The 25,130-nt window shown below is 40.7% G+C and overlaps 1 protein-coding gene across 1 annotated transcript in view; it reads left to right on the top strand.

Moving 5' to 3' along the window:
• Positions 1-25,130, top strand: part of NR3C2 (nuclear receptor subfamily 3 group C member 2) — a 332,753-nt gene that overhangs the window by 272,850 nt on the left and 34,773 nt on the right. The window contains exon 7 of the mRNA XM_036910130.2: positions 21,492-21,622. Within this exon, the coding sequence (XP_036766025.1) occupies positions 21,492-21,622 (131 nt within the window). The remainder of the gene's footprint in view (positions 1-21,491; positions 21,623-25,130) is intronic.

Below are 25,130 nucleotides of genomic sequence, written 5' to 3'. Positions count from 1 at the left end.
CAAATAAGAGTTTGGTATGGTAGCTCTATCACAGGGTGCTATTATAGACCCTGTAATTTTTTTTTTGAAGTATAGTTGATATACAATATTATATTGGTTTCAAGTGTGCAATACAGTGGTTCAACAATTACACGCATTATTAGATCCTCACCCCAATTAGTACAGTTACTATATTCTCCATGCTGCGTTTCCACCCCCATGAGCAGCTTATGTTATAATTGAGATTTAGACCCTGCATTTTTTTAGAGAACTACTAAGTTACAGAGGATGGCCTGCAACTAAAGTCTAAATGCATATGCAGGCTTCATCCTGCATTTTTGTTCAAGGAATGTCTACTAACTGTGGCCAATGCTCTAGGCCGTGGTTTTAGCACAGTGAAGAAATCATATACTCCCCGTCTCAAGGAGCACACAGTCTAATGGGGGAGACACAAATTAAGATTCTCAGGATAAGTATTGAAAGGAAAAGTGCCCTGAGAGCAGTTAATGGAAGGTATTGATCTAGTCAAGGACAAGCTTAAGCCAGCCGAGTCAGCCAGGTACAGGAAGTAGAAGAGGCAGAAAGGACTGAGGTGGAAGGATCAGTATGTGCAAACCCCTAAGGGCAGGAAGGAACTGAGTGAAAACAATGGAGTGATGCGCATGGGGGGGAATGCAAAGATGGTGAAAGGCAAAACCAACAGGGCCTGCTGGTGGTTGCATCTGGCAGTGATGGGAAAGGAGGAGGTGGTAGGTGTCTAAGGAGATTGCCAGGCCTTGCCTGAAAGGTCAGGTAGAATTTGGTGCCACTCCCAGAATAAGGAGCAAGGGCAGAGGACAAGGGTTTGGAAGGGAGGGAAGAGGAAAGGAAGGCATGAGGCCAGTTTTGAACAAGTTAAGACTGAAGTGCCCTTGAAACATTGCCGAAAAGGAGATATTAAATGGGCACTTACATACACATGGAAGCTTAAAGAGAGGTCCCAGCTGAAAGATACAAATTTTGAACTCCTTAGACATGTGGTGCTTAAAGGAGGAAAGACAAGAGTCATGTCAGAGATCCCAAGGAAGGAGAAGACTTCAGGGAAGTCTGACCACCAGGGTTAAGTACTGTTGCTATCCCAGCGTGACGTGAACTGACAGCAGGAGGCATGCTTTGCCCGTCTTCTGCCGACACTTTGTACATTCGTGTCTGCTGAACACGTCCCTTCACTTTCCCTCAATTAGTACCCATACCTCCATACTCTTCCACCAAAGTGAAGAAAGGCTCTGGCATTTGGTGTAAGGGAACAAACAATGTATGCCATTCATCTGAGGGCGGAATGCCCGATGAGACACTCCCTTGCTCTCCACCACCCTCAGCGATGTTGGACCCCCCTCCCATGTGCTTCGGCTGCTCTTTTTTAGGTGTCTCCATCCCCCTTCATTACCTCTTCATTGAAATCACAGACTCTGTCTTAAATCACGTTTTAATTCCCAGCACCTGGCATTGTGTTTCCAAGGCATAGTAGGTACTCCCTAAATATTTGCTGAATAAATGGATTTTTGAAGAAATGAGCCGAGCACTCTATTAATCAGTCTAGCAGGGGCTTTTTAAGTTATTACTATTCATCATGAGGATGAGTGTATAATGCAGCAGTGTGATTAAGAGACACACTGTCTTCACAAACAGAGGCATAGCTCTATGTAAAACGGTAAACAGAACTTTAATAGTTGATCATTTGCGTTTGCCTTCAACTGTGGAACAGACCTTAGAGTTCCCAGAGGCCTTCCCCTTCAGCGGTGTCCTGGCGTTACTGGAGTCAGAGGAAAGATGGGAAGTAGGAAATAATAAAGGAAAGCATTCTATTCTATTTTTTATTAAATGTTGGGGTGAAGATATGAGTTAATACTTTAAATTAGCATAGAACTTTTCTTATTATAAAGTCAAAACTTTTCAAATATGTATTAAATGATTAATTATTCAATTTTACCTTGAAACAGCTTATCATATATTGCTACAGATCCCTGCAAGTATTCAAATTTCTTATCAATTCACTACACATATTAAAATTCCCATTTAAGCCTGTAATGAAATTTCTTCAAATTGTTTCATTTCTGAAATGAAGGTTCAGCATTATACTCTCTTTCAAGTCCAATATTTTAGAACTCAAAGTGTGTTTAAAAGCATGTATATAGTGTCTTGAGTAGGAGCCCAATAAAAAATGTTTTTTTCAATGATCTTTCACTGGCCGCGTTAGTTCTGGACCTTTTATTGCTTTGGTTCAGAGGCTGTTGGTAAGCGTGAGCGCCCTTCAGCCTTGGTGCAGCTGCCTGGGCGCCTCCATGGGCCCTGAGCGTGTCTGCAAGGGCGTCAGCCCCGGGGGCAGTGAGGGCTCAGCCCACGTGGCCTGGGCCATGGCCGCTCCCATAGAGGAGCTCAGGGCGCAGCCAGCTGTCATTCTTTGTCACGTTTCATGCCATGCCTCCCATCCCGGTCGTGCCCGCGGTGTCGGGACCCTGTGCCACCATAGTAGTCCAGTTGTCCTTAGTGGGGGACCCAGCCGGCCGCCCTGCCGAAAGGGCAGTGCCCCAAAGGACCCCCTGTACCCGAGGCCCTAAAGCTTCAGTGGCCTGGCTCATCCTCAGTCCCAGGTTGTGTCACCGTTGCTCAGCCTGGGATCTGGGTGTCCCGGGGAAGCCAGGGGTGGTCAGAGTTGGAACACGGCACGGCGCCCCACTGCCCTCCCGAGGTGGGTGGCGGACACTCCTGAGCCGCTGCGGTGGCCCCTCTGCCTGGACCCTGCTCCAGGGGGGCTTGGCCGATGCAGGTGAGGGGCGGGAGCTGTCCCGAGAGGGGCCAGGCGGCGGGACGGCCGGGGTTGGGCCCCTACCCTGGGCCCCTGCGCGCTCCTGCCTCTGTCTGCAGCCTCTCTGCCCCTCCTCCCCACTTCCTGCTGCTTTTAGATCAGATTTGCTTCTTGCCTTCTGCCCACTGGGACCCTGTTCGGGTCCTTTCTGTAGTTCCCAGTCTCCGACCCCCACCCCTTGCCTCTCCCTCCTTGACTTCCTTACTCTCCTCCCTCCTGCCCCTCTCCTCTCTGTCTTCCTGTCTCCCACTGTTTCTGTCTTTCTGTCTGTCTGTCTCTCTCTCTCTCTCTCACACACACACATACACACCCCTACCTCCTCTCCTGCCACTGAAAAACCAACAGCCTTCTGAGATGTCCCATGTTTACTTCTGGGCCAGTATCAGGAATAAACTTTAAGGAAAAAAGCCCTCCTTCTATGCCTTATTTTTGCACTGAACTCTGAAAATCCAGGCCTTGTACCAGCGGCAGAACAGTCTGTGCAATTTGTTGGACAGGAGGCACAGCCACCCCTCTGAATCAGGCGGGGCTCCCCTTTCACCACAGCTCCCGCCGACTCCCCCACCGCTGCTTTGTGCCTGGCCCTCATGCCCACCCATGCCGGTCTCCTGCACACTGTCCAGTTTAAGACTCTGACTAAAGAAAAACAGTGTCACAAGGATCAAATGCTAGTCCTTGTCTGCAAAGGTCACAAGCATGCAGAATGGAATTATCTTTTGTTTCTGCGAAGTTAGGGTATAGAGGGTGTCTTGCCACCTGAAGCAGGCTAGGCAGACGGAACTCTAGGGGAAGGTGCAGTGAGCAGATTTTATAAGTTACAAATGAGAAATAATCATTCAGTCATATATGGGGGCAGAGGAAAAGTGGTATAGTCCCCCCCATACCACAGGTATTTCCTTCCCTTCTTTTTTAAACAGTATTTCTTCGCCTTAATTAACCTAGCATAGTGATAAGGAGAGTTGGAGTGGACGTTACTTCCAGACATTCCCAGCAGAGGACTTGAAAGGAAAGAAGTTCTTAGAGAAATGGGTAACTGCTTGCATTTGGAAAAGTCCCTGAAATGAGCATGCAACGTTCCGGGACTGCCCTTACCTGAGAAGGACATGAAGAGAGTAGTTTTAATCTAAGATGAGAACCATAGGTAGACTTTCCAACTCACTTGTCAACCCGTCTCCTTTTTCACCAAACCTTTCTCTCATGTTAGACCACTTGGGAGAAGGTGATAATTGATATTCATTCAGTCCATTCATTCAACAGCTGGCTCTTGATCAACTTCAATACACCAAGCCCTGGTCAAGCCCTGGGAACACTACAGGGAACAGAACACAGAGCTCATGTGCTGGTGGTAGGTGGGAGGGGTAGTGAGCTCTGAAGTCAGCTGTGAGGAGCCCCCTGCTCTATCCTCCAGGGGTTTCGCCCAGGTAACATGCCATCATCCTTATATACAACCACAAAAAGCGCTATATAAAATGGTAAGGTGCGGTTTGAATCAATGCTTCTGGAGAATTTCCCAGCACACTTGGTTAGCCACCTTGACCTCCTTTTGGTGCTTTGAAGGATACAAGCTCATTCTTGACTCAGGCCTTTTACACGTGGTGTTCACTCTGTGCAAGGGGGTGTGGTTCCTTCTCATCTCAGCTCAATATATTCCTCAGGCAGACAGATTTTGCCTGACCACCGATCTAGAGTAGACTCCTCCACCCCGGCCCTCCCCACTATACTGCATGTATTTTCTTCATAGTAGATGTTCTGCCCCCGTAGTGCAGACTCCAGGAGGGCAGGCCCCTGACCTGTCTGGTTTACCTTTGCATTGCCAGCACCCGGAATGCCGCTGGACATTAGTAAAGGCTTGATGAACTAATTAAATTTAAAATGCTGTTTTCAGCATTATTTCCTGCTGCTTGTCTGCACAAACTGTGCCATGCCAGATTAGCCTTTTCTTCCCTTAGTCTTGTCTTTCTCCAAACAGTTTCCTTTTCCTTCCCTCAAGTTCGATCCACAGGATGCTTCCTCTCTGATGGCTTCTCTTACCCTCAAAGTCAAGAGTGACTTTTTTCTCCCCCAAAACCCTTTTGTTCTGTCTCAATTTTTTGGTGCTTTTCATGTTTTATATATGTTTTCACAACAGAATTACTGTAAGTCCTAGAGCACAGAAAGTATGCTTTTACATCTTTCCGTAATGTCTAGCAAAATGCTATCTCTGTAACTAGCACTCAGTGACTATTATTGGTTCGTGAATGAGTCCTCTTCCGAGCACATGGGTTAGATGTGGGTAAGTGCTTGTCTGTGGTGGTAGGTGGGACGGGTGGGCTCTGAAGTCCGGTGTGAGCAGCCTCCTGCTCTATCCTCCAGGGGTGTCACCCAGGTAACATGCCATCATCCTTATATACAACCACAAAAGGCTTAGCAGGTGAACAGGATTCACTGTTGCAGAGTTTAAGTTTTACTTCAAGAACACTGCTCTATGTTAATATTTCTTGCATGGTGTTTCTGTAGTGTACTTGAGAAATTTCCTAAGTAGTTAATGAAGCTGGGTAACTGCCAGTATAATATGAAATTAAAGCAAAACAGAGAGGAGACTGCAAATGGAATGAATGGAATGAATGGTTTAAGCCATGTATAACTAACTCTACTGGGATCACACAGAGAAGCAGTGATGCAGGAAATACGTCCAGACTTTACTCTAGCTAACTAGAGGGAGCTATTTTTCATTCTGAATAAAAAGCCAAACCAGTTCATATTATAGGTTATCTTTAAAAGGCTTAGTGTGGCTACTATTAGCATGTTGCTTTTTATTTCAGTTAACATACTCAAGGACTGGGCCTCTTCAGCTGAAAATACTCTTCCTTTCAATATGTAATAAAATCACTGAGGGAATTTATTGAACAACTGATAAATAGAGAAAAATAATTTTGATGCAGTGAGTATATGGTAAGACTGGGGTAGGCGAACAGGAGTGAATTAGTCACAGAACTAAGGAGATCTCCAGGTGTCTTCTCTTGACACGTATCATAAGACGCAAAGATGGCAGCTTTGGAGATGCTCCTCTAAACTGAAGGAAGGGGACATACTTGAATGTGTCTTGATATATGAAGTGTTTTCTGAACTTGTGTCCAATTCAGACAGTTTTAGAACCAAAACCACCCCACATGGTTATCCATTTTTATTGTTATTACACATGAGAGATGACTGTGGTTTTATGCCCCCCACTTCTACCTGTGAACCCTAAGCTAATTTAATAGGGTTGTGTGTTTGGAGGGCTCTGAAAAGTTATTTAATTTTTCTTCTGGAATTTCGGTTTTAGATTTATACATTTGAGAAGGAAACAGAAGGGAGAGGGGGGCAATGGTCATATTTGGAGACCCTCAGCCTCCTCATTAAAGCTCATCCATGTATCTGGCGTGTTAGTGCTGCAGTAGGAGTATTGCCCCAGCCAATGTACATACTTACAGGTGTGACAGCCTTTGCCCAGCAGCCTGCCATCTGGGCCCTTTTACCCTGAAATAACACTGCCTCAATAGAATGGATGGGATCAGTAGTTTATAAGCTTCTAATTTCTTTTTTGGTATAGGTACGAAAATAAATAAAAAACTCTTAGTCACCTTGGGCTGCTGTAACAAAATACAGACTGGCTGGCTTAAACGACAGACATTTCTTTCTCTCAGCTCTGGAAGCTGCAGGCTAAGATCAGGATGCCAGTATGATGGCGGAGGCCGTCTTCCTGGCTTGCACACCTGCCTTTCCACTTGTCCTCACATGGTGAACAGAAAAAGCTCTCGCATCCCTGCTTCTTAGCATAAGGGCACTAATCCCCTCATGGGGGCTCCAACCTCATGATGTCATCTAAGTGTAATTACCTCCCCAAAGCCCCACCTCCTTCTACCATCACACTAGAGGTTAGAGCTTCAGCATATGAATCTGGGTGGGTGAGGAGCACACAGAATTCAGTTTATAACTCTTCATTTACATGGATACTAGCATGCAAAAGTAGTTAATAATCAAGGAGTTTAGAAAGGGAATTTGAAGGATTATGAGCTGATGCTGAAGGCTTGTGAAAGGGTTATACTATATATGTTATACACATCTATACATCATCTGATGTGGGAGCTTATTACCCCCTCTATAAAGGTAAGATGAAGGCTCAGTATTTTGAACTAAGATGTCTCTCAGTCTAAAGCTTAGATTTTTTTCAGCCATGTCAGACTTCTAACTAACTGTGTACACTGTTTTCTGAGGCAGCTGACCTTTGGAGATAAAATTGGTTTCACCAGGTGGTTTCAGAGACTCTATGTTTGGAAGCTTTACTGACCCTTCATATGTCATATTTTCTAAGAGTTATTCTTCAAAATGGGTAAGAATATACCCAATGTATAAAGAACACAAATGGGAAGTAAAATGTTCTTAGAAAAACTGAACTTTGGTTCGAAGCTTGAATCATTTCCTCAAGTCTGTTTTCCTTACTTTCTGATATCAGAACAGTATTTAAGAGCTCAATTATGGAAGACCTAGAGCTCCATCCCTAACTTCACCTCTGAGGAGCTTAATGTAAAGAACACAAATGGGAAGTAAAATGTTCTTAGAAAAACTGAACTTTGGTTCGAAGCTTGAATCATTTCCTCAAGTCTGTTTTCCTTACTTTCTGAGATCAGAACAGTATTTAAGAGCTCAATTATGGAAGACCTAGAGCTCCATCCCTAACTTCACCTCTGAGGAGCTTAATGTAGTCAAGTGAGTGTATTAACTTTACTAAGCCTTCATTTTCCATTTGCAGAGTGAGGTAATTGAACCAGATCAGCCACTCACAAACTATCTGTTGTCAGGACCCCAATTAGACTCTCACAGTTGATGAGTACCCCTAAAGCTTTTGTTTCTAGAAGTGATATCTAGTAATAGTTACCCATATTAGAAATCGAAACAAATTTTAACTATCAATTCATTTAAAAATAACCAAAACAAACCCATTACACATTATATAAATAATCTATATATAAATAACATAAATATTTCATGAAAAATGACTTTTTTCCCAAAACAAAAAATGTGAAGTGACATTGTTTTGCCATTTTGTAAATCCTTCCGGTTTGACTTACATGAAGAGTATATATTTCTTAACTGCTTCTTACATTCAGTCTATTGTGACAGGGTGTTCTGGTCAAAGTACATGAAAAAAGATTCAGCTTCACTCAAATATGTAGTTGGAGAAAAGGAGGAGAACCTTGCAGATTCCTGGAGCCTATTGTCAGCCTGCAGTCCTTAAACCTACCTTAGCACTGCTGATAGGTGGTCTTTAAACCTGAACCAGACTAATTCTGCTTGGCTTTGGGGAATCCTTACTCAAGGTCTGGGTCTCTGTTTCCTTATTCAAGAAAGACTTAATAATCTCTGTTTAGAGATTGTTGTTCTGTCGAAACAACGCTCGATAAAACGTAGTCTCTGTGCTACAAAGGCTCTCAGACTAATTGCAGAGCCTACCATGTGCCATTTCCCGTACGTGATGATTTTGTATGAACCGGCTTGTCTACAGACAGGCATATTTCAAGGCAGGGATTATTATCACTGTTTTATAAATATGCAGCTGCCTCAGGCAGAGAATGGTTCAGTAGGTTATCCCAAACCACCCAACCACTGAGAGGTGGGTCCAAGGTTGGAGCCCAGGATTGTCCTGAAAGCTCATGCTGTTTTCATTATACTACATGTCTCCCCTCCCCTACAAAGTAATAGAGGTGGAAGGGTCTCAGAATCCCTTCCACACTCCTATGGCTTATGTTTCTGTAATTCTGCTCTACCAGCAACATAACTTTTTCTTGTAGCTATGAGAATTTGTGGTTAGAACAAGGTCAGTTAAAGAGGAGGACAATCATATAAATGAATATCCTAATCACTTCCCCCAAAGTGAAGCATAAATCTCTTTAGTTTTATTGTTTAACTAAAAACAGTTACAAACAATGAGTAGCATTTCACCCTTCAGTAACAGATACTGAGAATAGCTGCAATAATCAAAGCACCACGGTGGCTGCTGTAAGGAATCAAAGGAAGTAAAAGACACAACTTCCAGCTTCAGAGTTCTATAATGTGGTGGTGAATTAGAACTTAGACATATAAATGATGACTGGACAAGAAACAAATAAGTTTTATTTAAGATGGGCATGCCAGGAGTTGAAAGAGAAAGTCATTCCTCTGGTCTAAAGTGATCAAGGAAAGCTGCCTGGCAGAACTGTCTAGCTTTAAAACCTGAGTGAGTCTCCAAAGGAGGGTTAGGGTTTGGATGGGCACAGTGAAGACGGGGCTCCATTCAGCCCAGGCAGGAGAAACTGAGTCTCTGAAATTCAGGATTGAAACACACCTAGGACACAAGGGAACATAGGCTCAGCTTCAGAATGGAGGGCGCTGTTTCTTTCTTGCTGTCCTTTCCTTCTTGTTCTTTCCCCCCTCCCTTCCTCTTTCCCTCCACAGCTGACTTTTGTCCTCTTTCTCGTCTCATCCTTCCACCTCCCTGTGCCTCCCTTTCCTCTCTCCTCACTCAACCCATCACTGCTACTTCTGCAGAGTGAGGTGATATCACCAAATACTGCATTTATCCAAAAAAAAAGTGTCGCATCCCATTGTCTTAGCTATCTTCTTAAATGGAGATATAATTGACAAATAGCATTATGTTGATTTCAAGCATATATGATTTGTTATTTATATATATTGCAAAATGATGACCACAGTGAGTCCAGTTAACATCCATCATCACAGTTCACAAATTTTTTTTCTTGTGATGAGAATTTTTAAGATCTACCTTTTTAGGAACTTGCGGGTATCCATTATGGTATTATTAACTATGGTCAGCATGCTGTATGCCATTGCCTTAGCTTTGACATTAGGTGTGTCAAGGCTTTTATATAGTTTTCCAGGGGGATGAAAACTGGCAACACAAAGTTGCTTTTTAATTCAGTATGAATTTCTGTGCTCTTTGGGGAGGTACCCTAAAAGGAAAACTTTTTCTTATAAGGTTTTGCTTTTAAAATCATTGAAATTCCTGCCCCAGAAGTTACTTGAAGAGTGACTTTTCTTATTTTTTATTATGTTCTATTTTTCCTGACTGCTGGTGTTTTTCCTTGTTGTAGAAAACATTGCTGTCAACTGGCTGCCTGTACCCCCAGTTCTTTGCACTGAGCAATACAGCAATGTGTGCGGGGTGGGGGAGGGGTGGCAGGCTTGAATCCCTCGCCCTTCTCTCAGGAGGTGGCAGAGCCAGTGAATGGCTGGGCACTGGGGTCCTGCCTGATCAAGAGGTAACAGGGAGCTGGTATTTTTGAAGTGTTGGCCTCAACTCTCACTGCTTCTAGGCGATGAACACAAAAACCCAAAGAACCATTTGTTTGTCCTTAAAGAGACACTCCATGGCCATTTCTTTCTGATTAGAGAATGTTTGGAAGTTCATAGAATTTCAAAGGAGAAGAGAAGGTTGGAAACGTCAACTGTACTCCTCAGCTATCAGGGTTTTTTTAATGCATAGATTTTACTCATTTTTTTTTTTTAGTTTTCAGTAACTAAAAAATTATCATATTACTTTTAGTACAAAAAAATTCTTCTTAGAAGTAAATAAAATACATATTCTGTTTTGTAGAAAATAAATTGGAAGTATAGTTTGACTTTTCCTTACAGTATATGAAATTTTGATCTCTAAAAAATCTCATGTTCATTTTTTAAAGTTTATTTTTATTTGTAATTGAAATAGTGGACATCTATTATTTTTCAGTAATGTTGTACACTCCTCAGCTAGCTTGACTAGCAATTCTCTACAAGCAGATAAAAAGCATAAGAAACAGTTAGGCTATCCTTTGAATAAGCATCGCATTCATGTCATTTCATGCGCACATGTAGTATGTGTTCCCGTGTTGACATTTTACGGGAAATGGATGTCACCACTGATGTAGTGACCTGGTGGTGATATACTTATTGCACCAGTCATGAATGATGCAGTTGTTCATAATGTCCTGAACAAAATCTGCTTTGTGACAGATGTTCAGAATCAGTAATATGAAAGGACATGCGGCTGATCTCTTAATAAATTAATTGAATCAAACATCATCTTTTTTTATTTAGGCAGATGATTTATCAGCTTTCGAAATGATTCAAATGAAAGGAACTACCTTTCACCCAAAATTATGGCACTCAAAAGTGTTTTCTAGGACCCAGTTTGACTAAGGAATTGAATAGCGTCTGTGAAAGCAGTCTCTGGAGGGTTAGCTAGTTTTCTTCACCCAAAGCAAGACTTTCAAGGCGGAAGACCCTGCACTCCTGTAAAGTGGGCGCCATTGCTCTCTACCTCCCACATCCCTACCCTAACACTCCCACACGCTGCTGAAGTCACCTCTGTAAGTAAGGGCGCGCCCCTCTCTCTGGTTGCCTTGAAGCACAACTGCGTAGCCAGGCTGTACCCGAGTAAATGGCCTTCCCTGGAACCTGTGCCAAGCTCTGGTTGCTAGAGTGATGTTCCTTGTGCTTCAAGAAGAATATGACTCCAAAAGTTGCAGTTTAATACAAATCTTTTATTGAATTAAGAAAACGTGCCTTGCTATCACCCTTTACCCAAACAATAGTCTGGCTGACAAGGAATCTAAATTCAGCAGTTAACTTTGTTCACGTTCTTGAAATTCAGTAGTTATCAAATAGGAATCTTATAATGGCTCCTTTTTGTGAGTGAAGAGACTATGGTCATTCATTGAAATGAAGCACTGTCTGTAAGCATATACCCACATGTCCCTGTTCGAAGCAGTAGTAGCCCATCCAAGGTTTTCTGTCTTCTGTTGATTCTTTTGTGGTCTGCATACCATAGATGTCCAGAAATTTAGTGTTAAAGTCTACGACCTACAAAATGAGGCATGATGCATTTTTAAAACTCTTTCACTAGAGAATATTGTTCTTTTGTATCCTTTCTGTATGTAGAGAAATTGCAGCGATAAGTCTCGACATAGTTCGCATGTATCAAGCGCTCATAAGGTTCCAAGTGTGGTGTTGGGTGTTCTACCCTTAGTGTAACACTTCTGAGTGAATTTTCACGGTGGGCTATGGCTTCAAGTTTTCTTTACTGTACCAAAAACATGTGCCCTTGCAAAAGAAACCATGTTGACTAAATTATGTAAAAATCTAAGGGACAGAGGAATATTTTACCAAAAAGTATATATAAAATACATGGTCAAAAGAATTTTTTTCCTGATTGCTTAGACTACCAGTGGTAAACTATGGTTGCACATTACCAATCCCCTTCTAGATCTTTAGATTATCATGTATTATTCTGATGTGTGTGAAGTCACATCCATTCAAGTCAGTGGAAATTGTGATGCTTCAGTCTGAGGGCACATCTATGAAACCATAATCCCTTCTGGAACATTCATTAAGGTGAGAAATGCAACATTGAATTAGCTTTTAACTATTACTAGACTTGACCATGTAAAATTAATGGAGACTTAGATAAATGTCATAGAGCCATTGGGATATCACTCTCTCCAGCACAGTAGCCACAAACATTCTCCAGCAATTTATGGGATCATTATTTCCTGGCTAGAAATAAATAATGTAAATACTATAAAAATGAACAGACATCAGAACTGCAACTAGCAAAATGGTCCTCCTACAAACATATCTTGTTGATCAGTTAAGAAAAAATCTAGGAAGACAGTGAAAAAATTTTTAAACCATAAACTGGAATAATTTGAATGCTCACATTGAGGTCATTTTATTCTAATTAATGTTTGGGGGGGAAAAACTCTTTCTGCATGCTGTTTTGTTAGGAAAATAACAAGTCTGAGACAGAGACCATCTGTTACACTGACCATGTAACAAGATGTTAGATGCGTTCAGACTTAATGATGTGATTTGCATGATCAGATGTAAGGTCTGATCTTTCAGATCTGCTGTGATCGTGTGTGTGTGTGTACCACACCACTCAAGTTATTTAACTGTCTGTGGTAAGACTGGCACTATTGCTGTGCACATCCCAATGATGTACTGCCCGCATATTCCTATGGGAAATTTATGGAAGGAATAGCATGTTATAGAGACTTCAGGAAGTTCAGCCCTGAATGAGCATTGCTGTTCTTTGTTTATATCTGTGTTTGAAAGGCAGCTCAAAGTCTGTGAAATCCATTGGGTTGACCTGTTCTCATAGCCACCAGATATTTATTTAGAACTCATTTAATTCTGAACCAATGCACCATACAAAAATCAATCATAGAAAGATGTGTACTTTATCATTCAGAGAAGGACCCAGACCTTCAAAGTGATGGGAGTTGCCTACTGTTTAATCCAAGGACTAAAGTGAACTACTTCAAAGGTTTATTTTTGTAGTTTACTACTAAATAAAGTGATGTTTTACACACCTAGAAGGCATTTAGGTGACAAAGGTACAGTTGAGTGCAATATTGGTAAAGGATCTTAAGTTTAAAAAGGTCATTGCACCTTTCATAGGCTCCCATGGATGGAAAAGTTGGGAACCTCTTGTGCTTTGGCATTGGTAAGATCAGCCAATGAGAAAGGATTATGTTGATTAAAACGTGAATTCCTAGAAAGAGAAAAGAGTCAGAAAGGTAGTTCCGTCGTCTCTTCCCCTGTAGGTACCAAAACTGCAACAGATAGGCCTTAGAGGAACTGTTTCTGATTCAACTTTTTGAAATTATAATTTATTAAAGAATTTTTACTTTTCCTGCTTTCAAAAAGCAATCAGCACAGCCTGCAACATACAAGCACTGATACAGTAAAACTCAAAATCCATCAAGACACAAAGAGGCAAAAGGCAAGTAGTAAAAATAAAGGAGAAAGGAGATATTTTATGTATTATAAAAGAATGAATGAATCGAAAAGCCTGAACCCTAAGAGAAGTTACATAATTAAACACAAATCTCAGTTTCAGAATCTCTATCAAATAGATAGGATCGCAGGTTTCAGTCTTTTTTTTAAATTAAAACAATGTATTAATTGTGATAAAATATCCGCAACATAAAATTTACCAACCTGATCATTTATTTTTTATTGACATATAGTTGATATGCAATCTTATATTGGCTTCAAGTATATAACACAGTGGTTCACCACTTAACCACATGATTAAATCCTCAACCCATCTAGTGTGGTTACTATCTGTCAACACAGGAAGATGTTACAGAATCACTGGCTATATTCTCCATGCTGTACTGTCATCCCCGTGACCAACTTATATTATGATTGAGAATTTCTGGGCCCCTTTAACCCCCTTCCCCTCCCCACTCAACCACTCTACCCACTCCCCCATGGTAACCACCTGTCACTTCTCAGTGTCTATGAATCTTCCAGTTGACCATTTTTCATTATAAGTTCAATAATGTTAAATACATTCACATAGTCATGTAAAACAAGTCTCCGTTCCCCAAACCCTGGTAACAACTGTTCCTGTGGCTTTCACTAGGCTAGGTGCGTCATACAGTGGAATCATACAGTATTTGTCTTTCTGGGACTGGCTTATTTCACTTAGCAGAATGTCACCAAGGTTCATCCACATTACAGCATGCATCAGAATATCCTTCCTTTTTAAGGCTAAATAATATTCCATTTCGTATGTATGTGCCAAGTTTTGGTTATCTGTTCATCTGTCAATGGGCATTTGCTGCTATGAACATGGATATACAAATCTCTCTTTGAGACCCTGCTTTCAATCTTGCAGAGATGCTTTAAGTAGAAGTTAGCTTGTGTTCTCCCTATAAATGACCACAGCATGAGTTGTCCCAGTGGGTACTGAGTTTAATACTTAGAGCTCCTGAGTTCTGCGATGCCCATACTTTGGAATGTTCTGTAGTTTGGGCTTATCAAATATTTACTTCTGCCAGAGTAGAATATGGATATGATTGCAGGACTGCCTTTAGTTAGGGGCAATAATTTCCCATATCAGCTGCCTCCAGATGAACCTCCAGATAACTGAATAACTAAGCTCTTTAAGTACTTTATTTTAGTAGTGTCTTGGTAAGCCCACACTTGAATCCCAAAAAGGAGCATTCCTTCTGACAGCCACTGACCAAAAGGTTCAATGGACATTCTCATAATGTGAAATAGCTCAACACTGTTAACATGTAATGATGGCAAGATGGCATGGGTCCTATAGATAACAAATGCTGTTCAGCTTGTTTAGCTCTTAATTAAAAGCAGGTGACTATCACACAGATAATTTAAATTGTGAATGTCATTCCCACTCTGATTTTAATGGGACTTTTTCTAATTCCCATTATTATCATGTGAATAAGCTTCATTTCCAACCCCAAATTCTCTCAAAATCCTGGGGAAAAAAAATCTTCTAACTCTTCAATTACTTTTGTTCTAAGTAAAGTAATCAGGTTTGGAGATGTTAGGTTATTTTAATATTTTAAAACTATTTCCAAATTGTCATATGCTTATAGTTTAGTGTAACAGATATTCTGAGAGAGGACCAGATGAAGTTGTAGCTATGAGTAAGATTCATTTCCTAGTTCGAAAAATTAAGAAGTTTACATAACTATTGAAATCTTTCTCTTTCTTTCTTTCTTTGGAGCATTTCTTTAAAAATATTTTAGAATTATCATTCCCATAGCTTTTAACCCAAGGTCTTCGGAATTGGAACTGAATCTCTGTGGCTATTTTGGCTGTTGTATATATTTATCCAAAAATAGAGTTTATTCTGTTCTTGCAAATGAGATATTTAGAAGTGGATGACATGTACCCGTAGTAAAGAAAGTGTCAGTTATTCTTCACTGATGTTCACTTTAATGTAGGGATATTTTGTATCTCAGTCATCTCCTAGTGCCTGTATATCAGTCTACTGTTCAGAGGTGACTCTTGCATTTACTTTAGTTTTTTAGAAGTATTATACAAACTTTTTCTCATTCCCAAAGTAGTCATTGTATTTTTACATTATTCTACTCACAACAAGGTAAGATTATAAAATGAATAAAAGCGTGTGGCAAGGAGTATTTCTGTCAAGTAATATTACAAAATTAATACCAGTATCACGCCAGAAAGATTGTCCTTGTTTCAACTTCTGTGGAAGCACATTTCTGTGCATTTAATCTAATTGTGCAAAAATGATGTTTTATAAAATGTGTTTTTAAGGTGGCCTATTTTCTTGAAATTTCAAGCTATATTGAGTACACAGTATTCCTCATTTAGAGAATTCAATTTCATGCAGTGGAAACAGCAGTGGAATTTGCAAACACAAAATCTTACCGCATAATGGGGAGCAAAAGATAAGCAAATGAGTGAATATAATAACATATGAGATACCAGATATCTCTTTATGGTTATAAAGGGATACTCTGGAGAAAAGAGCTAAAAACTACTGGGCCAGCAGCACAGAGAGAGGAAAAGGCATGAGTTTTTGATGTAAAAGCCCTGGGTTTGGATCCCAGCTGCATCACGTATGTAAATTTCGTTATCACGAACGTGAGAATGATTCTTCGCAAGGCATTGTGAGATTCAGGAAGAATGAATTTAGCTTTAGTGTATGGTCGGTGCTCCGTAAGTGATACTACGAAGAGTACAGACATTACTGGGGCAATAATACCTCAAGAAAGAGTTAAAGAGATGCTCTTCATACTGAAGTGGCAAAAAATGCTTTCTTCAGGTATGTTGCCGCACATTAGTGTTCTAATATGTTTTCGGGTAGAATCCAAGGTCTCTCTTTAACCTTTAATCTGTGTGTGGTTTTTGTTAACACGTCTGGTAACAATCACACTGATATGAAGGTGTTTAATTCTCATATTCTACTCCAGGCAGGTCACTTCCACCTTCCCAAAAATCTGCATTCTCTCCGGTTTCTCTTGGTTTACCATCCTGCATATAGAAATGATAACTACAATGCAATATTATTTGCCTAAAGAGCCATTTTAAGAATTTGACTATTTCTTAGTTTGCTTTAACCAAAACGATCACTGGTCTCTCAAGAAGCATTTTATTTTCTCCATTATATATATATTTTAAGGTAACATTTGTACAGTACTTTAAGAACTTCGATACCCTGCAAGGTTGGAAGTATTATTAGTACCCCAAGTGTACATATGACAAGTCTGGATCTCAGAAGTGGCAATACCCCAGGCTGAGAAAGCAGGCCTTCTGCAAGGCTGATGGGCTGCACCTCTCTAGGCCTGCTGAGGCAAAGCAAATGCCTGTTCTGCCTCCAGCACAGGTAGCTTAAGGGATTACATGCATAGGGTTCCACTTTTATATCGTACAATGTCTAGTGCATGTTGTGTTATAGTCCACAGACATCCTGATTTGCAGTCTGCTTCACCTTGTTTTAAAGTCAAAATCTCTCCTTTCTTTGAGAAACTTTGCAAGAACTTCACAAATGCCATATGTGTTTCATTAGCTGTGTGCTCTTTGTGTAAATTTTCAGTATCGTCTTCCTCTAATCATCATCATCATGCAGATCAGCAGGTCTTCACTTAATTTTGATGTCTTCACTTGTTCTCTCCCTTCTTCTCTTTCCTGCTCCCATTTATTCATGAAATATTTAGTGAGCAAAGATTGACACATGACACTTGTCTATCATATTCTGTTTGACATTCAAAAAGGTTAGTCAGACATGAATCCTGCCTTTAAGAAGCTTGTAGTTAGCCATCAAAATGGTATTTGAAGTGAACTGAGATCTTTGTTTTCTCTAAGTGCAGAAATTCTGCATTTAAAAAGTCTTAAATAAATAGTCATACTCAAAAGAAAAAGAAAAGCCAGGTGCAACAACAGGGAATTCACAGCCTGAGTGGTATAACATAGAGCTAAAGCCACAGTTGGCCCACAGACTATTGGATGTAGAAAAGTGCCTTAGGGGTGGGCCTTAAACACAAACTGGAACAGGAGACAAACTTAGACTCCAGCAAGGATGTGGCCAAGGCTTTGCAAAGATTTCACTGCCTACTAACAAGGATAGTGAGCCTTCACAAGCCAACCAGCCCAGGGATGTGGCAAGGAAGCTGAAAGAAATAAGAAACACAAGCCTGTACCACATTGAGTGTGGTATCTAAATTTAAACTACACAAGTCTTGCAAAAAGCATTTAAGATGAGAAATTAGCACATAAACTGGCCCAGAACAAGTGAAATCCTTATACCTCTGACAGTTATAAATGCTGAAACTTCCTATAGCATCCTCTCCATGAGAGAGTATCCCTGGGATTCACCCAGAAGACAACAAATGCCCAAACAATACATTAGACATGCATAGTAACATCCCCAAAAAATTGAGTAATAAAAATCTGAAACTATAAAATAAATATCTTTAAAGTATTTAGAGATACAATAGGTAAATATGTAATTTAGTGAAAGAAGCTACAGTAACCATAAAGTATGAAGTATCTTATGGGAAATAAAAGAAATGCTTGAGAAAGAAGTGAATAGAGCATTTCTAGGCACCTGAACATGAAAAAGCATGCCATTAAAATGAAAACACTGTAAAATTATACAGATTAGACACAGAAAATGAAAACTATTTAGTTAGAGTATAGATCTGAGAAAGTCACCTAAAATGCAGTACATAGATATAAAAAGATAGAAAATATGAAAGGGAGATTAATGTGGGAGACACAATGGGAAGGTCCAACACACTACTAATAGGAGTTCAAAAAGAAAAAATAACAGGAGTGGGATAGGTGTGATACTTGAAGAAACAATGTCTAAGAACATTTCAGAACTGAAGTAATGCCTACATCTTCAAATCAGATAAGGACAGTAAGACCTGACTAGGAAAAATAAAAATCAATCTGCACCTACGTACTTCATCATGAAACTACAGACATCAGATAAACAGAGGAAATTTTTTTAAGCTACCAAAGAGAAATGCAGGTGACCGAAAGAATGACAATTAGACCAATGAGAAAATTCCTAGAAACAGCAATTAAGGTCCAAGTGTAGTGGAATGCTTTCTTCAAAGTACCAAGGGAAATTACGTGTCAACCTAGAAATCTTCAAGAATTTGTTAAGCTTCCTTAACAAATAAAGCTATCATTCAAGAATATCTGACAAATGAATACTAAAAGACTTGAACATTCAGCAGCTGACCACTGCTGAAAGCATTACAGAAAAAAAAGAACGACTTACTCTTCAATCAGTAAGAAATAGAACCCAGAGTACAGAGTGAAATGTAAGAAACAATGATGATCAAAGAAACACATTGACAACTCTAAATAGCCATGGAATGTGGATGCATGAGGTAAAGAGACTGATTTCAGGGGTGACTGGAAAACAAGTTAGAATTTAAATGCTAAAAAGCAGTAACATGAAAGATGGGAAGAACTGACCAAAGATAAAGTATCCTACATTTCTTTTTGTTTCTCATGGAGAAGCTATTGATCAACTTTAGATTTTTAAATATGCAAGTTCATAGGTTAATTATTTAGAGAGTAAAAAAGAATGTACACCTTCTCAAGCCAGTAGAGGACCAAAGGGGGATTTTTAAAAGGCTGAATCAACCTAATAAAGGAAGGAAAGTAGAAAGGAGGGAAAGAGGGGAGACAGTTAAAATGGTGGAAAAATTGAAATATATCAATGATTGTAATAAATGAAAACATTAAGCTGTTAAAATACAGAGACTCAGAATCCAGCTTTTTGCTGTTTATAAGAAATGTGTGAAATAATAACTATTTGGTAAATTTGAAAATAAGGGATTAAAGAAAAGCATACCAGCCAAATTCTAAAGAATGAGCAAAAGTAAAAAGGAAACAGGAAAGAAAAAAAGGGATGGAAAGAGTGAGGAAAACAGCAATATTAGTATCAAAAAACGTTGAAGGTAAAAAATATTAGGAATAAAAATAGTGTTGTTTAATAATAAAAGGAAGAAAAGCTTACTGTAAAAGGGGTAAAGACATGAAGAGACAAATCACAGAGAAGAAACCCAAATGGTCAGAAAACATTTGACAATATGTTCAGCCTACCAGTGTTAATGGAAACGCATATTGAAGTAATAATGGGGCTACCCTGTCAACCCCCATCAGATAGCAAAAACATTTTTAATTTGATAATGACAGGTATTGGTGGGGATGTGGAATAAATTGAACACTCTCTTCTCCTACTGGTTGGAATGAAAGCAGCAGATTGCATGAATCTCTGACTCAGCAATTTTATTTTCATTCAGTATTGTAGGGAAATGCACAAGGATGTTCTTGGGCATCATCTGTAATAGCAACAGAGAGGAGGCCCCCAAGTGTCCATAGTAGTGGGATGGGTAAATAAGTTGGATATGTTCAAACAAATGATACTTGCCTTGGTGAAAATGAATTACCTTGAGTTACCTGTATTCAAACAGATACATCTCAGAATTACAACACTGAATAGAAATAAGTTGCAGAAGGATGTACATATCTAACTTCAATTTTACATAAAACAAACCAGTAGTGTATGCTGTTGTTATAGATACGTGTGTAGTAGAATCTAAAAGGAAATGATAAGCACCCAAAGTGGGTGGGTCCCTTCTCAAATGAAGATGAATGGGAACAGGGAAGATGGCAGAGCAGTCCTCACTCCACCATGTTTAATTTTTAAAGATCTGAAACAGATATGGCAAAAATATTAGCATTTATTTACACTGTTAATTCTGGATGGTTGACCAGAGGCTATTCTGTGTGTGTGTGTGTGTGTGTGTGTGTGTGTGTGTGTGTGTGTGTGTGTTTAAAATATTTCCTTAATTAAAAATACCTTCCAGCTGATTATGGGAGACAAATGGCATAGAATAATAATGCAGAACAAAATGTTTAATGTTCCATTTTGGGTTCTTTATAAATGGCTTTTAGGACTGAGATGAGAGAGAATTTGCCAGTTGAGGGAAACCTGAGAATACACCCTGGAAGAGGCGTCACGATCTTACTGTCCTGCAGATGCCCACCTGCTTTATTGCCCATAGTCTATCAGCCATCATGACCTCTTTTTCTGTTTCTTTGTCCTTTGTCAGTTCCTCCCCCATTTTTCACTAACAGTCTCTTTTCACTTACACATTCTGCTCATTATAAAGCAGTAGTTAAACAGGGCCTCCCAAAAGATGTATTACTTTGAGGAAAAAAAAAATCTTAAAAACTAAGTGATGCCTTGCTTCTCATGCAAAGAGAAAATAATGCCTTCAGGGTTATATAATGTGTGTTGTTATGGAAACATTTGGACTTGGTGGAAGGAGAGGGTAGGTTGGTTGTTTAAATGGAAATAGGCATATATTGCCCAAAGGCCCAGATTCTTTCCCCCTTTATCAGTTTCTTTTTGGGGTTGTCACCCTTTAAAATTGTGTCTGAATTCTCTTTTTTAAATGTGCTGCTACAGACAGTTAATAAACGCGTTTCTATGGGCCTCACCCCCCATCACAGTGGCCTCTCTGCTCTGTAGACAGGCTCGATGTAGCACACACCACAATCAGTCATTACTACTCTTGACATAAAGTGAAATAATGGCACACTTTGGAAAAAATTGGTTTCAGTGCTTCTGACATGTGCTTGCTGGGTACTAGTAAATGGCCTGGCAGGGCTGGTCTAGAAGCAATTTACCAATCACTGTGAGAGGCATCTAACTTGTCTCTGAAATGCACATCTGCTCCACGTTGAAGCCAAAAGGAAAACTCTGACTCAGATCTCTTATTAAGCTTCCCTGGGCTGCCAGTCTGGGTTTGATAATGAACCTGTGTTCTCAGACATTTTTTTTTTTCCCTTGCAGAGAGAAGATGCATCAGTCTGCCATGTATGAGCTATGCCAGGGGATGCACCAAATCAGCCTTCAGTTCGTTCGACTGCAGCTTACCTTTGAGGAATACACTATAATGAAAGTTTTGCTGCTGCTAAGCACAAGTAAATTGTTGTCTATCCTGGCACTTTTTCTACACTGTCAGATCATCTTCCCTTTAGGGGAATAGCCTATTTATGGTGTCAGACAGTTGGTATCAAAATAACAATATTCAGAAGGTGGGAAGAGGGCTTTGGTCTTTGATGAACAAAGTTACTTGCACAGCATAAAGCTTTGGGTATATCAAAAGTCTGTCCCTATTTTCCTTCATCTATCCAACCACTAAATACTTACGAAGTGTCTATTATGTGTAGGGTAGGATCAGGCAATTCTAGAATTCCAAGGGCGTATGAGGCATAGCCTCTGCCCTCAGTGAGTTTTACTCTAAGGAAAGTTCAAAGGTAGTTTTAATACATTATGGAAGGGGATTATCTACCATGATAGAGATAAAGCATGGCATGGTGGCTGAAAAAGGGCAGAGCATGTTCAGTTCTGGGGATCAGAGAAGGATTCATGGTTCAGCTGAATCTTGGAGAGCTTTGCAAGGGTGATGGATGGGCTTTGAGGTGTCAGATGGCATTGCTGTCAGGGAACAGTGTTGTGAGTGTGGAAATGTGGGAAAGCATATCTAGGCAGTAGCACTTAGTTTGGGGAGAGATTTTTTGGCTGTTAATTTTTTTAGTTTATTTTATTTATGTATTCATTTAATTTTTCAAGGTGCATCAGGTTCTATTGGGTTGGGAAAGAATGGGAACTACAGGTTGAGATATACGTTGGACCAGAATATTTGATGCCTGCTGAAGACAACTGGCCTTTATTAGGTGGGCAGATCAGTGCAACACAGAAGGCTTTGCGCAGTGGGGTGACATGATCAAAGCTGTATTTTATGGCTTTGTGAAGATGTAGCTGACAATAGACTGGATTGAAAGGGAAAGAGAAGGGGAGGGAGAGAGGCAAAGTCAGGTTTTAGCCAGACTGAAAGCAGAGACCTGCTGTGAGGCTGCTGAAATAATGGCCTAAGTGATGGCAGTTGGTGGTATAATGAACAAATCCAAGTGCATGCAAGAAACGCTTCAGACTTGGCCTTGGTAACTGACTAAAGGGGAAATAAAAATGGTGTGGGTCAGCAGTGACACAGGCTGGGCACCCAGAGGAGTGACTGGGATGGTAATGATACCAATCAGAGAAAACATGTTAATGTTGGGACTTGGAGCAGGTCTGCAAAGTATAAAACGAGTTCTGTTTTGGATGGGTTAACTTTCAGATGCACCTCAATAGAGAGGCCATAAGATGAGGGAAAATTGGGAATGGAACTCAGAAGCCAGGTTTGGGTATTGAGCTAGAAGCTGGAAATTATCCTTATAGAAAATTGTAGTCTAAACTGAAACGGTGAGTGGGGCCACCACGGCACTGAGAAAGAGGGAGGACCCAGCTGAGCTATGTGGCAGGAGGCTGGAGGGACAGAGCCAGAGCCGTCAGAGGTACCGAACCCGGGAGAGTGTGCCGAGATGGGAGCCAGGTTGGTGTGTGCACAAGGGGCTGGCGAACAGCAGAGCTTGCACAGAGAAAGGTGAGGCCGCTGAGAGAAGCCTACTGAAGTTGCCCATTAGGCATCAGGCCAGCTGGCCAAGGACTTGAAGATGGACAGGGAGCTTGTTTAGGCTTCCCAACCAAGTTTGAGAGGAGAGAAGTTGATAGCATAGGTGCCCAAAGAGACAAGAGGACCAGACTGCCCTTGGCATGGATGCTGAGCACGTCTTCCTCAATGACACAGGCATTTTCAAACAGGGGGGAAGGAATCTGAGGAAGCTCATATCGGATGAGGGTAAGACCAAGAATGGAAGAAGGGTGGCAGGAGAAAGTATGGAGAGGAAACCTCTGAGCCAAGTGCTGGGGCCACTGAGGAAACTGAGAAATATTTGGGATGCCAGGGTGAGTGCCATGGACTTCAGAGGAGGAGAGATGGCTGAGTGGCCACCAGGGAGCAGAAGTGGCCACCCAGTGCACACCCAGCCCTCTCATTGGCCTGTGAATCAGGGGCTTGAGAGAAGAGCGGTGTTCAGTAGAGTCATTTGAGAGAAAGGGGCATCACTAGCCAAGGTAATAAGGATAGGAGGGGTGGTAAGAGTTGTTACTTCCGGCAGAGGAACTGGGCCTGAGGATGAGTGGGTCTGAATCAGGTGATGTCAAGAGCAGGGAGAGGGGATGCGGTGGCGACCGTGAATGAGAATCTGCTTTGCATACTTAGCAGCTCACAGTTCACCAATCTTTGCCGTATGTAACCTACTTTATTCTTTAAAACCACTCTGAGATTGATAGCCTCATTCCACGGTTAGAAAGGAGCATGCTTTGTCATTCGTTTAGGGTCCTCCATGAATTAGGACTCAAACCCAGGGCTCCGGACTTCATGTCCAGTGTTGTTCCCACTCACTCCCCACCCAGAGCAGGGAGTGAAGGCTGGAGAGCAGGCTGGGGGCACATGACAGCTGCAGGGAGAGCAGAAAGGTGAGCAGGCTGGAGCTGGAATCCAGCAGAGGAAGCAAACCAACAGCCCTGGGAGGTGGGGCCAGCGCTTCACAGCTGTGTTTTGTTTGGCCCACCCAAGTAATTTAGGCTGCTTTTAGCCTGTAGTCTTGTTTTATTTCCATTGAACCTGATGGCCCCGGACAGGGCATGTTCTTTGCAGTTTGCCGCAGGCCCCACCATTCCTCACTACTGCACTCAGCCAATAATACCCTGCAGTGTTATGTTTGCAACCCCTCACCTGTGGAGTCAGCAGAACCTGGCTCTTTCTCCCTGCTCCCCTCCTCCTCAAGGTTTCTGATGGTTCTAGTTTATCCTCCGTGGAATATCACTTTGGAAATACAATTTTTAAATTCAGTGACAGTTATTTTATTCCCCTTTGCAGGCTTTCATTAACCATTACTGGTTAGAAAATTGTTTTTTAAAATGATATAGACAGACAGATCAACATACACACATATGTATCAGGTGGTTTATAGAATTTAAATGAAATTTTTTTTCCTTAAAAGTGCATAGGATACTCTATAAATTCTGACTCTTCAGTCTTAATTGGTGCTTATCATTTTACAGCCATTTAATCAGACTACAACCGATTCTTACATCATTTTGAAGCTACCCAAATTAATTAACTAGCTTCCAAGCAGATCAGTACTTTCAATCTGATTTTTGTAGATACAGGAAAAGCAAAATTAAAAGGCAAGAAAGCATAAGAATTTTATGATCAAGATACTGCAGGCTTTGGTAAGCTTATTTTGCTAATTTATGAAGAATGCATGAACATTTTTCTTAGGATGTTAAATTGCACACCTAATATCCAGTGCATCAAAAAAAGTTTTTAACCCTGACATCAAGAGAGTCTTGTGTTCTTTATCCTTACAGAGGAAAGGCTTCTACCTCAGTTGTCTCTCTGCTCTTCTCCATTCCATAGATTCTGGAAAATTTCCAGCATCCCTGCTGCATTTAATAAATTCAAAAAATCTGGGCAAACCTCCAAAATCTGAGGTTTTGCTTAAATTCTATTTGTGGGTTTGTTTCAACTTCTAAAAAATC

The sequence above is a fragment of the Manis pentadactyla genome, chromosome 1 (genome assembly GCF_030020395.1).
Source record: "Manis pentadactyla isolate mManPen7 chromosome 1, mManPen7.hap1, whole genome shotgun sequence".
Lineage (NCBI taxonomy): Eukaryota > Metazoa > Chordata > Mammalia > Pholidota > Manidae > Manis > Manis pentadactyla.
The sequence above is the reverse complement of the archived record's forward strand: the minus strand, read 5'-3'. Positions and strand labels throughout refer to the sequence as shown.